At 42.2% G+C, this 16,301-nt stretch overlaps 1 protein-coding gene across 1 annotated transcript in view; it reads left to right on the top strand.

Annotated features, from left to right (window-relative positions):
- The window catches only part of CSMD1 (CUB and Sushi multiple domains 1), a 1,810,668-nt gene that overhangs the window by 1,369,822 nt on the left and 424,545 nt on the right, over window positions 1–16,301 (top strand). The window contains exon 12 of the mRNA XM_023517585.1: window positions 4,830–4,942. Within this exon, the coding sequence (XP_023373353.1) occupies window positions 4,830–4,942 (113 nt within the window). The remainder of the gene's footprint in view (window positions 1–4,829; window positions 4,943–16,301) is intronic.

The raw sequence follows: 16,301 nt of genomic DNA on the forward strand, positions 1-16,301 counted from the left end.
CTTCGGCATCAGTCAGAGGGACACCCACAGCTTCGGCATCGGCCAGAGGGACACCCCAGCTTCAGCATCGGCCAGAGGGACACCCGCAGCTTCAGCATCAGTCAGAGGGACACCCGCAGCTTCAGCATCAGTCAGAGGGACACCCACGGCTTCGGCATCGGCCAGAGGGACACCCGCGGCTTCGGCATCGGCCAGAGGGACACCCACAGCTTCAGCATCGGCCAGAGGGACACCCGCAGCTTTAGCATCGGCCAGAGGGACACCCACAGCTTCGGCATCGGCCAGAGGGACACCTGCAGCTTTAGCATCGGCCAGAGGGACACCCACAGCTTTAGCATCACAAGTCAAAGCAGAGAGCAATGCGAGTGTCTTACTAGACAGTAATAAACAATGGCCGTCTCATAGAAGGACGATCCCGAATTGTAAGCTTTTAAAAGTAACACAGTCCAAAATGTATAACACAAAATTTGACTACAATGTAGACTCGAAACATTTGCAGTCATAAATATGAACTTTAACTTATATTTTTGACTCACCAAAAAAAAAAAAAATCTATAGAGAAGTAGTTTGGGACATCTGGATTACGAACTTGAAATGTAGAAAATTCTGCAACTGACATGAAAGAATATGATTTATTGTAAGTACAGGTGGAATATTTATCAAAATAGATCCTCTTAAAAGCAAGATGCTCATTTCAATAAAGATTAAAAGATGGAAATTATATGGAGAACTTTCTTTGAATAAAGTAGGAATAGCCAGAAATAATTTTTAAATGGAAAATATGTTTTTTAATTGAGAAATAAATCATACTTGAAATTAGAAAATGTTTAGAAATGAATGTTAATAAAAATAATACAGTTAAAGATGGTCTTAGATGAAAATCTGTGGGCTTTAACACAGGAAGGTAAGAAATATTTAGATCAGTGATTTAAGCTGCCATTTTATAAAGTTAAAAAAGCAAGAGTAGGGTGGTGCCTGTGGCTCGAAGGAGTAGGGCGCTGGCCCCATATGCCGGAGGTGGAGGGTTCAAACCCAGCCCCAGCCAGAAACTGAAATAAATAAATAAATAAATAAAGCAAGAGCAAATTATCCCTGTGCCATTAAAAAAGGATGAAATAATTAATATAAAAGTCTAATAAATGACATAGAAAAAAACAGAGAAGCTTACAACAAAATTTGATCCTTTGAAAACTAATAAAACTGATAAACCCAATAATAAAGTAAATCATATTTATTTATAATAATAAACACGTAGGAAAAAAATCTCACAAATGTTTATGATTACTACAAAGAAAGTTAAGTATTTTGGTTTATACTTAAAACTTGCACATCCTGAGAATTACAAAATAATAATGAAAGAAATTAACCATCTAAACAAATGGGAGATAGAGGAAAGAAATCCTCTTTAAGTCGTAAAATAGTAAGTCTCTACTGAAGCCTCACAGCTTATATAGATTTGAGTCAAAATGAATCATCCACTTAAATCTAATATGCAAACCTGTAAATTTTTTTCCCTTTAACTGGGGCTGGGTTTGAACTCACCACCTCTGGTATATGGGGCCAGCACCCTACTCCTTGAGCCATAGGTGCCGCCCAAACTTGTAAAATTTTTTAGAAACAGAGACACACACGAAAATTTTGGGGATATCAAATTGGGCAAATTGCCCTTAATTTTTTTTGCAGTTTTTGGCCAGGGCTGGGCTTGAACCCACCACGTCTGGCATATGGGGCTGGCGCCCTGCCCTTGAGTCACAGGCACCACCCCAAATTGCCCTTAATTTTGACAACAAGATCACAATCCATCAAGGGGGTAAAATTGATAAATCGACTTTCTCCAAATTAAAACCTTTTAGGCCAGGTGCAGCAACGCACACCTGTAATCCTAGCACTCTGGAAGGCTGAGGCAGGTGGATTACTTAAGCTCAGGAGTTTGAGACCTGCCTGAACAAGAGTGAGACCCTGTGTCAACTAAAAATAGAAAAACTATCTGGGTGTTGTGGCGGGTGCTTGTAGTCCCAGGTACTTGGGAGGCTGAGGCAGGAGCATCGTTTGGGCCCAAGAGTTTGAGGTTACTGTGAGCTGTGATGTCACGGCACTCTACCAAGGATAACAAAGTGAGACTCTGTCTTAAACAAAACAGAACAAACTAACATAACCAAAATTAAAATCTTTTGCTTCGTTTAATGACATATAAAATGAAGAGCCAAGCCACAGACCCTCAGAAGGTGTTTTCAAACCATTGATCTGACAAAGAACTAGGATCTACACTATACTGCATAAAAGAGCTCTCAAAATTTTTAAGAAATGAAAAGAAAGAGAAAAAAATGAACACCAATCCAATTAGAAAATGGGCAAAAGTCCTGAACAGATCTTTCACTGAGGAGGATGAACGGGTGGCAAGGAGCATGATGAGATGTCCAGCATCATTAGCACACATGTCACGCCACAAAGACATATCATGACCCACACACTGAAACAGCAAAACAAATGCGGACATCGCCAAAGTGTCTGTGCAGGCGCACACATTGTTGGTGGGAATGTAAAATGGTATCACCGGTCTGGAGAACAATTTCACAGTTTGGCAGTTTTGAAAAAAAAAAAAGTGTGGTTATATAACTCAGCGATTGCAATCTCAGGCATTCATCCTAGAGAAATGAAAATGTATGTTCACATAATAACCTGCACAGAAATGCTTACGGCAGCTTCATGTGCTATGGGCCAGAACTGGTGTCAGTCTAACCACCCTGGGGCAGGTGAATGGTCAAGCAAACTGTGGTATTGTCGCCACACCATGAGGACTACCCAGCAATCAAAGGAAAGGGGTATTATTGGTGTAAACAAAAACTGGGGCAAGTGTCAAGGGAATTAAGCCCAATGACGAGAGTCAATCCCAAATTGTTGAAGACAGTACAATTTCATTTATATGCTATTTTAAGTGAGAAATCTGGAGTAGAGACAAATTAGTGTTTGCCAGGGGTTAGGGATGGGCAAAGGTGGGACGTGGGGACAGAGAGATCAAGAGCTTTTACAAGTGCGATGTCAGGGAGTCCCCAGAGGTGGGACTAGTCTGTGTTGACCCCTGTGATAGATTTGGGGTCCTAGAAATAGACTTGAGCTACACACACACGTGAATGCACACACAGAGTTCAGATAGAACAGGGAAAATTTGAACGAGGCAGAGTGTCACTATCAGTCTTTGGCTGTGACAGTACATTTCAGTTTTGTAAAATGTTAACCATTGGGGGGAACTGGGTAAAGAGTGTGTGTGATCCCTGCATATTATTTCATATTATTATGTGCATTTCTACAGTTATCTCAACGAACATTTCAGGCACAGAAAAATAGCAACCACTGTGTGTATTTACACACCATGTGACGTCTCTATGGAAGTGAAAGTAAATGAAATACAACGACAAACAACTACATGAATAAATTTCAACAGCGTAGTCTAGAACAAGATGCTGTGCATCATATAATTTCATTTATAGAAAGCTTTCACAAAAACAGGTACAACTAATTATGGCTTAATTTATAGAAAGCTGTAGAAAAAAAGCAGAGCCACTCTATGTCTGGGGAAGGTGGGAGGACCAGGAGGTGTCTGAGCACTGATAATTTCTGTGTAGCTCTGTGAGATGGTTCACTGTCACCCCACAGGACCAGACATTCGCAGCCTGAACACTCTCTGGTTTGTTCCACTTCAATCAAGGGCACAAACAGGAGAGAAAGCCAAAGCTCTTCTCGAACGAGCAACCAAACAGCCAAACAAAATAGAGCAGTCTTGCCAACAAAGACGAATGTTCAGAGAGAAATCCGTATTTAGTTACTATACCTCACTCACTGAAATACTTTCCTCTTTTCACTTGGCACGTAACTTTGCACAAATGATGACTGCTGTTCATCTTCCTTCAAAGACTCAGGTGTGCTGTGCTCCCCACGGTGAGAATGCCGCCGGCTTGATAGACAGATGATATGATTGATGGGGAAATCGTGTGTTCATATGCCCGAAACTACTTTGGTGAAAGCAAAACTTCCTATTTGATTAGGGACATTTGTTTTGGTTGAATTGATTTTTTTCTTACACTTTTTAAAAATTTTAACTTGACTTTCTGTCAGCGTGCTGTGTTCCGTCGGTGGATTCAGTGTTTCCTTTCTCTGGCTGACAGCAGCCCCGACGTGACTGTTTTGTTAATACACAATAAATGCTTCGCTGGACCTTCCATTTAATGTGACCTGGACATCAACGGGTGGAAGAGAGTTCAATACAAGCTTCCAAATCCATTTCAGCCGCTCATGCTGGGCCACTTTTCAACATCCTTTTAATGCATGATTACATACAATACAGTGTCTTTAAAAGAGATTTTGTGATAACTGTACATAATTCTAGACTAGGACTAGGCAATCCAAAAAATTTGTGAATGAACCAGTACAGTTTGTTGGTGTAGTGATATTATATAATCCCAGTCCCATAGGATGAATGGCTTTGTTTGTTTCCAGAACTATCTCTGTTTTACCAGTGTTAGTCCTGAACTTAGGGAAACCTCTGAGTTCCAGGTACACTGGACGGCTGGTTGACCTAATTCGACTTTTAACATATAAGATGAAAAATTTCAATCATAGATTAGAATTACTATAAAATGCCAAAGCCGTTGACGTTTAAATATTAAAATAAGTTACATGTGGTTACAGATTCTTTGACAGATGCTCTTTCCAGGTCTAGCCAGTCTATATCTCTGTGGTTTGAGTGTTTAAATGGAGAAACACTCCATTGAGGCTAACGTCAGTCCATTTGTTGCCGACAGTAAAGGTTTTGGCTTTTCTCTTCCGTGCAGGCTCACAGGATCCAGTGTCCCTGACCTCATTGTGAGCATGAGCAACCAGATGTGGTTACATCTGCAGTCGGACGACAGCATTGGCTCCCCTGGATTTAAAGCGGTTTACCAAGGTATGACCAGAACACACAGACTGAAGCCGGAATTCCGGCAGAGGGCACAGACCCACCCTGTATGTGTCAGGTAAAAGGAAATCGAGACAGAGCAATGCTGTGCTAATGGGTGCTAATTGTTTGACACTTTTGTACAGTCTACTTGTATTTCTCTTTGTGAGTGAATATTTTTAACTTTTAAAAGTTTGACTCTGCAAGATGCAGGCTCTTATTATGCCCAAATGAAGAGCAGGGCTGCATATGAGAAGCCTGCATCCTTGAAGATGTTCCAATCATATCATATTGATTGGTATTTTTCTTTTTTTTTATTAAGTCAAATATACATAGATCATGAATACATTTATGCATATGTGGGGTTGATTTTTTTTATACAATCTGACGTGGTTACATCAAAGCAATCAACATAGCTTTTGCCTCATTTACTTGATTATTGTGTTAAGACATTTATGTTCTACACTTGATAGATTTGACTTGTACCCTTGCAATATGCTCCATAGGTGTGGTCCCGCCTTTTACCCTCCCTCTCTCAAACGTCCGCCCTCCCCTCCCTTCCCACTCCATTTCTCCCCTTATCTGGTCTATAGTTTTGAGTAAATATAAGTAGGTTTCATAGAAGTACTGATACTATGCAGCCTTAGGAAAAGATAGAGCTTTTACCTCCTATATGTTTACATGGAGGGACCTGGAACATATTCTCCTGAGTAAAGTATCTCAAGAATGGAGGAAAAAGTACCCAATGATTGGTGTTTTTTTTTTAAGCCTATATTTTTTATTATGGAAAATTTCAAAATGTAAGCACACAGGGAAAAAAACCAATATAACAAGGCTGAAAAGAGTTACATTCATAAACTTTTGCACACCAAACACAAATATTGGAACCTCTGCAACCTGTAGAAAATGAACAAGGCAAACGCTTTCTGACCAGTGAAATGCAAATGGACCCCCTTGCTCTTCTTTTCAAAATTCTCTTTATAAATGATTGTCAACAATATGTGTTTTGAAAGAGGGAATTTGTGATAAAAGTACATGATTCCAGACTGGACAATCTGAGGATGTAGTGAATGGACCAGTACAATTCCCCATCGTAGAGCCTTTTGATGGTCTGGTATGTAATTATACAGCAAGAAATGCAATTGATTATTGCTCAGTGAATATTGACTAGTTTTGAATCTCCTTGCAAATTAGTTTTAGTATTTCAGATTATATACCTATATGCATTTTCTTTTGAATTTTTCTTTGAAACAGTTTTAAAAGATATCTTACTGGTTCCTCCTTTAAATATTGAGTTCCTTAAAATAGCATGATAGATCTGTCTGTGTGTAGGTGAAAATGAGAATACTAATCTGGAGAGCTGGAATTTATTGTATTTAATTTTGCTTTGAGAATTTGAGTGAAGAGATAGTATGCTTTTATTTTCTAAGTTTATATTGTAGTTGTAGTTTTAGGAGCTAAAAAAAATCTGTAATAAGAAGTTATTGTACATGAAGCCAGTGAAGCAGATCATAAAAAAGCATCCACCAATCCCAGAAATGATGAACAGGGGGTGGTACTGTCCTGAGCGCAGGTGAGTGAGCACATTTCGTGATGGCCATTGAGTTACGGTGGTCACAGTGTTGGGAAGTGCTGAGTGGGAGGACCCACCTGTGAGTGCCCTTATCTGTAAAGCATAAAGTAGATTTCTCCTTACTGGACATTTTGTGGAGGAACTTGATGACTCTTTTAATAAGAAATGCTACAAAAAATTATATTTACCTTCCGTTCCAAGATCAGGACTAGCAGCCAGAGATAATTGCTGCACTTCCTGGCATTTGGAGTTTTCGACCTGACCTTTCATTGAACTTCTCCATGACTGTTTAGTTATTCAGGAAAGCATAGTAGGGGTATAATATTTTCCACATGACCTACATTTGCTCCTGCCTGTGGTAGAATTGAAAAGCTTCAGTGCAATATCAAACGCTTCCCAACAGGGTGAGTGGCAATAAATTAATTCCAGCCATATTAAAGTGCACGTCCCGAGGTTTTCTGTTGGAAGGGAAAGGCAAGCCTGGTTCCCATAGTGCGAATCCTCCTCCATTAAGAGATATAAGTAATTGCAGTTAATATGTAAATATTCTTCCATGTGTCATATTTCAGTGTAAATGAACATACCACATCAATTATAATTACATTCAACTCTAATTAGTACTCCGCTAATGATCTCAGTAGACGATTAACAGCCACATCTTGAGATGTCGGGAAAGCGCCAATGGCAGTCGGCCCGTGAGAGATTGCCAATTTGAGGCCACGTTTTGTCTTTTGACAAAAGAATATTCCAAAGTTAAAAATATAATTAAACAAGATAAAAAATATAACTTTTGATGACTACAAAGACTGAGAGAATACACTGAAATAAGACATTGTAGAAACTGGTATTTCTAGCATGCTGTAGTAAGCTGATAACCAGAAACAAAGTACAGCTCATTTGTGAAGGGGGCCCACAAGTATATAAATAATTGTACAAACATTGTCAAACATAGTTATTCATGAATTATGCTACTAGAAAATATCCAAAGCTTACATTTGCATATAGTTTAATGTTATAGGTGTGGGTATCGCATAATTTTTAACTAATATGTGGGCTCTCAAACCAGACTACCCCTGTTGCGAGCTCAGCCACTTTTTAGCTATGTAACTTACAGGAAGTTATTTAAAATCTTTGTGCATTAGAGTCCTCATTTAAAGAACGTTGCCATATTAGTTTGCAATCTCACCAGCAGTGTAGAAGTGTTCCCCTGTCACCATATCCATGCCACATCTGGTGTTTTGTGACTTTGTGACCTGGGCTAACCTTGCTGGAGTTGTGTGATGTCTTAGAGTGGTTTTGATTTGCATTTCTCTGTTGATTCAAGACCGTGAGCATTTTTTCATGTGTTTCTTGGCCATTCATCTGTCATCCTCAGAGAAATTTCTGTTCAAATCTCTTGCCCACTTCTAGAGGGGGTTGGTTGCACTTTTCTTACTGTTTAATTTGAGTTCTCTGTAGATGCAAACTAATACAGCCTTTTGGAGAGAAGTGTGGACAACCCTAAAAGATCTAAACGTCGACCTTCCATTTGATCCTGCAATTCCATTATTAGGTTATCTGCCCAGAAGAAGAAAAATCATTTTACCACAAAGACATTTGCACTAGAATGTTTGTTGTGGCTCAATTCATAATTGCCAACTCGTGGAAGCAACCTAAGTGCATATCAACCCATAAATGGATCAAAAAACTGTGGTATATGTATGCCATAGAGTGCTACTCAACCATTAAAAAAGATGGAGACTTTTTATCTTTTACATTTACCTGGATGGAGTTGAAATACATTCTTGTTAGTAAAGAATCACAAGAATGAAATAATAAATATGCAGTGCATTCCATACTAATGTGAAATTAATATAGAAACAATTATATGCTAATAAGAATAATAAAACACAGATATAGTCTAGCACAGGGGTAGATGGAGGCAGGAGTGGTGTGGGAGGAGGGGGAGGATGATTGGCAGAAGGAGGGAGGGCATGAGGCGGGACCTCACCTAATGTGCACATCATGAGGGTGTATAACACGCCCCCTAGGTGAGGGGCCCCTCTGCAAATGGGACTTTAGCCTGGAAGTGAGAACAGTGTAACCTAAAAAGAGTACCCTCATCTCCATTTGAAATAAAAAATAATGTGGCCATAGTAATTATGCTTTCTTCATAATTTCACTGTAAAATCCAACAAGGTAAAATGCAGATGCCCATAACATACAGAATGAGAATTCAAGAAATGTGAGCACCATTTGCAGTTGCATTTTCCAATCTAGCTTTGAAATTTCTATAAATATATATTTTTTTATTCTATAAGCAGTAGTGCTCATAGTGAGCCATGGAAACCAGCAGAGGGTATTAGTCGTGACCCTTTTTCCACCTCCTAACCCAGCAAGTTAAGGCCCCTGAAGGCAGTATCTGCCCACATTGCCTTGTATGTCTTTCTAGAAATTTTCAATGCGTGGTTGGTCTCTTCATCTAAGGCTCTGGACAAACTGCTATGCAATAAATGTCACAGCTTATCCCAACATCACCTTGAATTTATTTCAGAGACTCTGTCCTAACAAAGTAACAGTAATTTAACCCACTCATTTTGGGAGCCCCTGGAGAACCTTCCCCTGGCCATGCTAGACAAGCACACACAGTGACGGAGTGATGGATGCAGGGAGGGCAGGACCTTGGGCCCCCCGACCGTCACCCCAGCCATGTGGGTTTCCGTGTGGCTGGGTCTTCTCTCCTTGCCCTTTCTCTACCCCTTCTGAGATCACCCTCTCCTCCACCCCCTCAATATGCCTGGAAAGCAGAGTCACTTGATTTGGTCTTTTAGAGAAGAGTTTGTCACAGACCAGGACCTGCACATGCTCCTCAGAGTGTGGCCTGTGGGAGGGGCGCAGAGCAGGACTCAGAGAGGAAAAGGCACGAGTGAGCCTGGCACCATCCCCAACAGTAAAACCCTAAAATAAATTTATAGAAATATATTATCTTGTTAAACTTGCATGGATATGACTACATATCGCAGTATGTATTCTATAGATTATGTCATGTGTAAGCATGTCCCTACATGTTAGTGCATTGATTTATCTGTCCTATATATGGGTATATGTGGGTGTATGGTCAGACACAGAGAGAAAGAAGATTCTAACTGATAATGTTCTTTAAGAAAATTCTTAGAAAAAATTATGCAAAGTTAAAAAACAAATCTTTTTAAGGAGATTTTGCTAAGTGTCAGAAAGTAAAGGAAGAGATATGAGCTTTGTTTAAAACCTTTCTACTAATGAAAATATTTAATTAAAAATGATCTAGTCAAAATACAAATGATAATGTGTGATGTAAAGAAATTATGAAGTCATTCCACATAGGATAACACTATTCATTCATGAAATAAACTCTACATGATATGTTTTTAATTACTTAAAAACACATATATAAATTTGCGATACATGGATTCTACCTAAATATGATTTGATGTAATTTAAATATTTATAAATCATTTGTTTGTATATTTATAAATCATATACACATATTTATAATATAGAAGTAGAATCCATATAAATAGCAATTCTCAGAACAATATAGATAGGCAGATAGTAGAATGGGTATAGCATCTGCACTTCATATTTTAAAGTAAAATCTATGTCACATATTGTAGCAAATTGCTTAGACCACCTGAGAAGAAATATGGAAAGCTGTTCTCAGTTGAAGGTAGGGCGCCCTCATCACTGCCCTTATTAGGAAGGTAGGCAAGAGGTGAGCCGATACCTGTAAGCTTTCCAGACAACGACAAGTTCACGGTTTTGATGGTCGACATTTTTTGTGGTTTTTCTGCCTGTAGTTAAGTGAATTATCTCTGAACCATTTTTTGTCACAAAAACAACATTCAGTTAGGGTTCATCAAACAGGTTGATGAACGTAAAACATGATAAACAAATCACATTTCCTGTAATTTGCCGTAGCTATTTAAATGTTAGTGGGGGGCAAATGGAAGGAGCTGTTCCCTCGACGCCCTGCTGTGTGGCAAAGACGGGGCCCATTTGGGGCTGACAGTGAAAGTATTGGAGTTCAGCATCACTCTTCCATACTCCACTGTAAAAACAGATTCATCTCCATCTTCTGGTAAACAGATTGGGAATAAGAGTGAGTGAGATGTAGTTTGGGCATCTGGATCTGTAGCCAGAGTTTCTGCTTGTGTGATAATCGGAGTTTGTCTGTGTGGCACTGGCTGCGGAAGGCGCAGCTGGTTCTGGTGGCAGCGTCTTGACGGGGGAAGCTTTACATACAATCTCAGTGCCCTGTGGTCTGTGGGAGACTCCTCCACGTGTACAGCTGCACTTGCAGTCCCCTCCTCGTCCACAGTGGCTCACAGAGAATCCTGGACCTCAGCAAAGGACCAAGTGGAATCCCAGGTAAATGTGCAGCTTCTGAATGAATGTGAGCTCCCTGGTCTGTGTAGGGAGAGAGGTCGTGACCGGTGCGTTAGCATGGAGCCCGCGTGTCAAAGTCAGGCAGGTCGAGAAGGGCGAGTTGTTTCTAAAACCCTGCAGAGACGGTAATGCTCCACGTGCTAGTTTCAAGTAAACGTTTGTTTAGATTTTGTGCAAATTCCCAGTGAACCCCACACAGTGACGGTAACATCTCCCTCCTGTTTCACAACTGATGCAGTCTTACACCTACCATGGATTTTAAAATGTACATGTATGACAAGGGACCCTTCATCTTTGTCCATAATCCTGTTGTGACCCTCTCATGGCAATGAGAGGACATAGTGGGCAGTGAGATGGAATCCCCCATAAGGCAAGAGGAAAGCCGCACTGGGCCGAGAAAGAGGTTGGACATTTGTGACAGGTACATGGTTATTCCGCCTGGCTGCTAGAACAGAATACATAGATTGGGTTGTCTTACAAAAATCAGAAATTTGTTTCTCATGGTTCTGGAACCTGGAAAGTGTGAGATCATGGCACCGGCAGATCTGGTGTCTGGTGACAGCCTGCTTCCCGCTGCACAGACAAGAAGCTCTCACTGTGTCCTGGCCTGAGGGAAGGGGGCTCTTGACAAGGGCACTGATCTCTGTCCCAGGCTGTGCTCTTATGCTCTACTTACCTCCTAAAGCCATCAAATTGGAGATGAGGTTTCAGCATATGAAAGAAAAAGGGGCAGAAGCTTTCAGACTATAGTAGGTGCCCTCATGGACCCTACAGGGAGGACCTGACCTGGGATGGCCCTTTCCGGTCTTCCCAGATTGAAGCTAGAGGCCGGCTCTGTGCCCCTGGTTGTTATCTGGGCTTATTGCAGGGAGGGAGCTTCACTGCATTAGAGGTGACCTCTGCAGAGGCAGTCAGTGTGGCTCCCAGCAGCTGGGGAGACGAGGGCCTTGGTCTGAGGCAGGCGTCAGAGCAGCACCCGCATGGGACCCTCGCAACCCAGCCCTCACCCCATTCAGGTCTGCCCAGTGTCCCCTGGGAGCATGTGCTGAGCACACTCACTGCTGCCCTCCTCTCCCGCCCCTGGAAACCTCAGATGGCCTGTCTCCTCAGCAGATCAGAGATTCTCCTTCAACCTGCCTGTCCCTCTGCTCGCCTGGGTGACATAGACCCAATCCCCTGGGATTTCCACCTGTCTCTTCTATCGTCTCTCCTGTGAAACAGAGTGTGCCCTCCATGGTGTCACTGAAGTGCCCACACCCTCATTCCTGCCCACTGCCTCAACTTCTGTGTCATCCCCACAACCATCCTGGGCCAGGATGAAATGCATATCAGGAGTGTTCTAGTTTAAAATCATGGAGCACCTTCTGGGGCCCATAGAATCCTATGTAAACCGGTTACCCCGCCCTGGATCCATCTCACTGTGTCCACACACACACTTGATGTTCCAGAAACTCCCAGTCCCCAGACACCCTTTTCCTCTTTCTCTTACCTTTGTATATATTCTTCCTCCAGCGAGGGTCACCCCTCTCTGAGCACATCATGTAGATAATTTACCCACTGCTCTGGCCCAGCTCTCAGATTACTTTCCCCAATAACCCTAACTTGCCTGTGTTGTATTCTCTGCCCTTCTGTACTCTCCTGCGCCACCCAGAGTGGCATCCACGGTCTTTTAGTTGTCTCTCTCTTCCCAGCAGACTGAATCTCAGGAGTGTGGAGCCTGGCCCCACACCTGTGCAGCCCCCCCGGTCTGATGGAGGGCATGCAGGTATATTATAAATGTAGGCAAACGAGTGAGGGGGTGGAGGTCTCAAGTCTCAGCCAATTGCTGACTATTTAGAGCTTTGTATGATATTTGCTATGATATTTGACCCTCATCTATAGGCCTACTTTGGTTTTGTTTTTAAGATTGTGATTTAAGGGGATGACGCCTGTGGCTTCAGCCCCATATACCAGGAGTGGCGGGCTCAAACCTGACCCTGGCCAAAAGCTGCAAAAAAAAAAAAAAGAAAGAAAGAAAGAAAGAAAGAAAACGAAGATTGTGATTTAAGTTTTAGACATTTGAGGAATTCTAGCCTAGTAGCAGATGAGTCCATATGGACTCTGGCTATTGGTGCTGCTCTGATACAACAACCTGAACTGACTCATGTGTTTACAGCCTCTTTTTGGTGTGAATTCCTGTGTGGTTTCCTGCCTACTGCCCAGTCCCTGAAGCACCTGGCACCTTTCAAAGGTCCTCCCATCAACCGTCCCTGAGGTCCCTGTCAGGGCAGGTGTTCTGCCGTCACTGGCTGCATTCCTTCGGGGCCAAAGGGATGCATTTCTGCACAGATTTGCCAATATACTTGTACTTATTCCTTTTCCTGGATTTTTCTGAGCTGCAGTTCAGGTGGCTGGGTTTCTGTGGTGATGGTGCTCCGGGGCAAGGAAAGAAATCAGCAGGGAGTGTGTTGGGACACAACACGCCTGCGTGACCACCTCTGCCCAGCTGTCAGCCTCAGGCTGTGTCACCACAGCTGGCCTCTCTCTCCTGAAGACTCGGCTCCTTTCTGTGACTTCTGTCCATCCTTCACAGTGGCTCAGGCAGGTGGGATTCCCCTAGTTTGTCGCCTGCAGCCCCTGTCTCAGCTGGAGCTGCACCTGCCACAGCCACACTGTGCACCTGCCATCTGGCCGCCCGTCTGGCTCCCACTCTCTCACATCTGTGTCTGCCTTCTCTCTCCCTAAAAGCTCCTCCATCTCCCTCCAGACCTCAAAACAGACCTCATCCCTTCCGGTTCTGGTAGGAGAGCTGCCTTCCAGCCACGTTCCGACAGCTCTGTCTCAGCTCCCCGTCAGCCAGAGTAAGTTTTTATAGTTAGTATTTCATGTGTCTTCAAGTCTTTGAGAAATGAGACCCATTTCATTTAATTTTCTGCCTCCAGACTATTCCACAGTACCTGGTGTCCACATCTTGGCGAACCATTTAAAACAACCAAATGCTTTAAAACATGGGTATTAAGTGTTTGAAGCTGAAGTACTCGATTACACGTGTTACTGCTTCTGGTGTTTTGTTCAGGTGAATGACTGACTGGACAACCCAGTGTCCAGTTGTCTTAACTAGAGAACAGTGAGATTAACAAATGAGTTTATTAAAACAAAATAAAAACAAACAAGCAATAAAAGCAAAATTATATACCAAGATTGCTTGAAGCTTAAACTAATTGCTGTTTCTCACAGTTGTTGGATGGGTTGAAGAATTCACATTAAGATACGCTGACCTTCACCTGGCTTCAAAATAAATGTTAGTTGAGGGCACCACTTACTCCAAATTTCTATTTTTCTTTCCTGAGCTACATTTCATGAGTGAATTATAAACACAGCCTCCCCTTAATAATGTGAGACAAGCCATTATTAAATATTTAAATACATGAGCAAGAATGAGCTGGAGGAGGAGGTGGCACCAGAGAACATTAAATTCTAATATAGAAAGTTGACATTTAAATTCTAGGGTTAGTGGCCCATTAGCTTGAGCTATATCGCACCTCTCTTCTTAACATTTATCCTCCCAGGTTAAGTTTCAGTCTCAGAGTGAACTGGGATATGAGGTCGTGGAAGTTACACAGAGGTTAAGGGCGGCATTGCTGACGCTACAGCAGACTTGTTGGGAGACGTTTTCTGGTATGTACCTTAGGATTGCGTAGAATTAAAGCTCAGCAGATGATATTTTTGAATTGCATGAGGGTTTCAGAAATAATTGCAATGAGATGTATGTAGTTTCCATTCCCGGCTGTCTGAGGGAAATGGTCTGTATACTTTCCTATCCATGAGGCTGTCTCCCAGCCTTCCCATGTCATGAGTGTTCAGATGTGAAACCTTCTCTGATCACCTCACCACTTGGATCCCTGATTATGATGTAACAGGATACACATTTCCTTAAAGAGATTTTCCATCTCTTATACAAGTATGTATTAGACTGTCTATTGGCATGGCACCTCTTGGGGACAGGACACAATTCTAAGAGGGACTTTACCTAAAAAATACAAACAATGTACCCTAATTCTTTGTACCCTCAATGAACCTGAACCAATAAATTTTAAAGTTTTTCCTTTTGTTTTTCTTTGATTTTCTTACTATCTGTATTAGTTTTATTCCATATTTCTGCTTCCTTTCAGATTTTTCATGATCTTAACAAAACATAATTTTTGTTGATTAAATTTCGTTGACTTACAGGTGGGTTGGTCCCATTTGGCACTGCTGATGTCAAGTCCTAGGTGAGCTGCTCCTTCCTCTAACCTCACCCTGTGGTTTGACTCTCTGGAGTTTCCTCTAAGCCAGAATACCCTTTAGTCACGGGCAGTTCTTCACCACTTGACTCAAACGCATTTTCTTTTAGATCTATTTCTCTAACCTACTAGCACATGGAACTCCATTTCTTTCTACCTTTCTATTGGAAAACAGGAGTGAGTGTACCGAAAGTTAGTGCAATTTCACATTGAGAACAAGAAAAACAAGTGCTGAAGTTACATTCCTCCAGCTCAGGAAAGAAGGCCATGGAGCAGGAAGGGTGTAGGGGTGGAGTGGAGGGGCTGTGAAGAGGGGTAAATGGTGAGGGGTGCAGGAGGATTATTCCTTATTTCAGAAGCAACTCTCCTTCCCCCTCCCTCCCCTCCCCCTTTCCTCCCTTTTTCTTCTGCCTTCCTTTTTTCACTCCCATCAGTCTCAGAAAGATGTGTGTCCAGCTCTTGTCCAAGGACCATCTTGTGATCAATTGTTGTCTTCTTGTGAGATTTAGCCCGTCAGGAAACACTAATAGGCTTTTCTTGATTTTTTTTCTGTCTTCACCATCTAATCCTGCAGTTTGGGTTCCCTTTACCTCTCATGTAGATTAGCAGCATCATTCTAATGGCTCCTTCATCCTTAAATCTTATTCTGTATTCCTTCTCTGTAATTAAACATCTGTGTGCTACAGATGAGACCCCAGGCCCAGCTCTGGGACGTCTGAGTGGCATCAGGATTCTCACTCCCTCAGCTCCCCATCCCCTTGCTGTGGCTTCACGCTCAGGGTGACTGTAATGACAGCTCTCACCTCTCTGATATTATATTCTTACAGTTCGTGGTTTTGGAAAGTGGAGAGTGAGGACACCTTGGAGGTATCTGCCTCAAACCCCGAAGTGACTATGAGTGGTCCTCAGACCTCCCTGAATGTATGTGGCCACTCCTGATAACCACCCATCCTGATAAAACCACCCATCCTGATAACCAGCCATCCTGATAACCACCCACTCCTGATAACCACCCATCCTGATAACCATCCACACCTGGTAACCACCCATCCTGATAACCATCCACACCTGATAACCACCCACTCCTGATAACCATCCACTCCTGATAACCACCCACTCCTGATAACCA

This window comes from Otolemur garnettii, unplaced genomic scaffold (assembly GCF_000181295.1).
Source record: "Otolemur garnettii isolate 467f Iridium unplaced genomic scaffold, OtoGar3 scaffold00114, whole genome shotgun sequence".
In the NCBI taxonomy this organism is placed as follows: domain Eukaryota; kingdom Metazoa; phylum Chordata; class Mammalia; order Primates; family Galagidae; genus Otolemur; species Otolemur garnettii.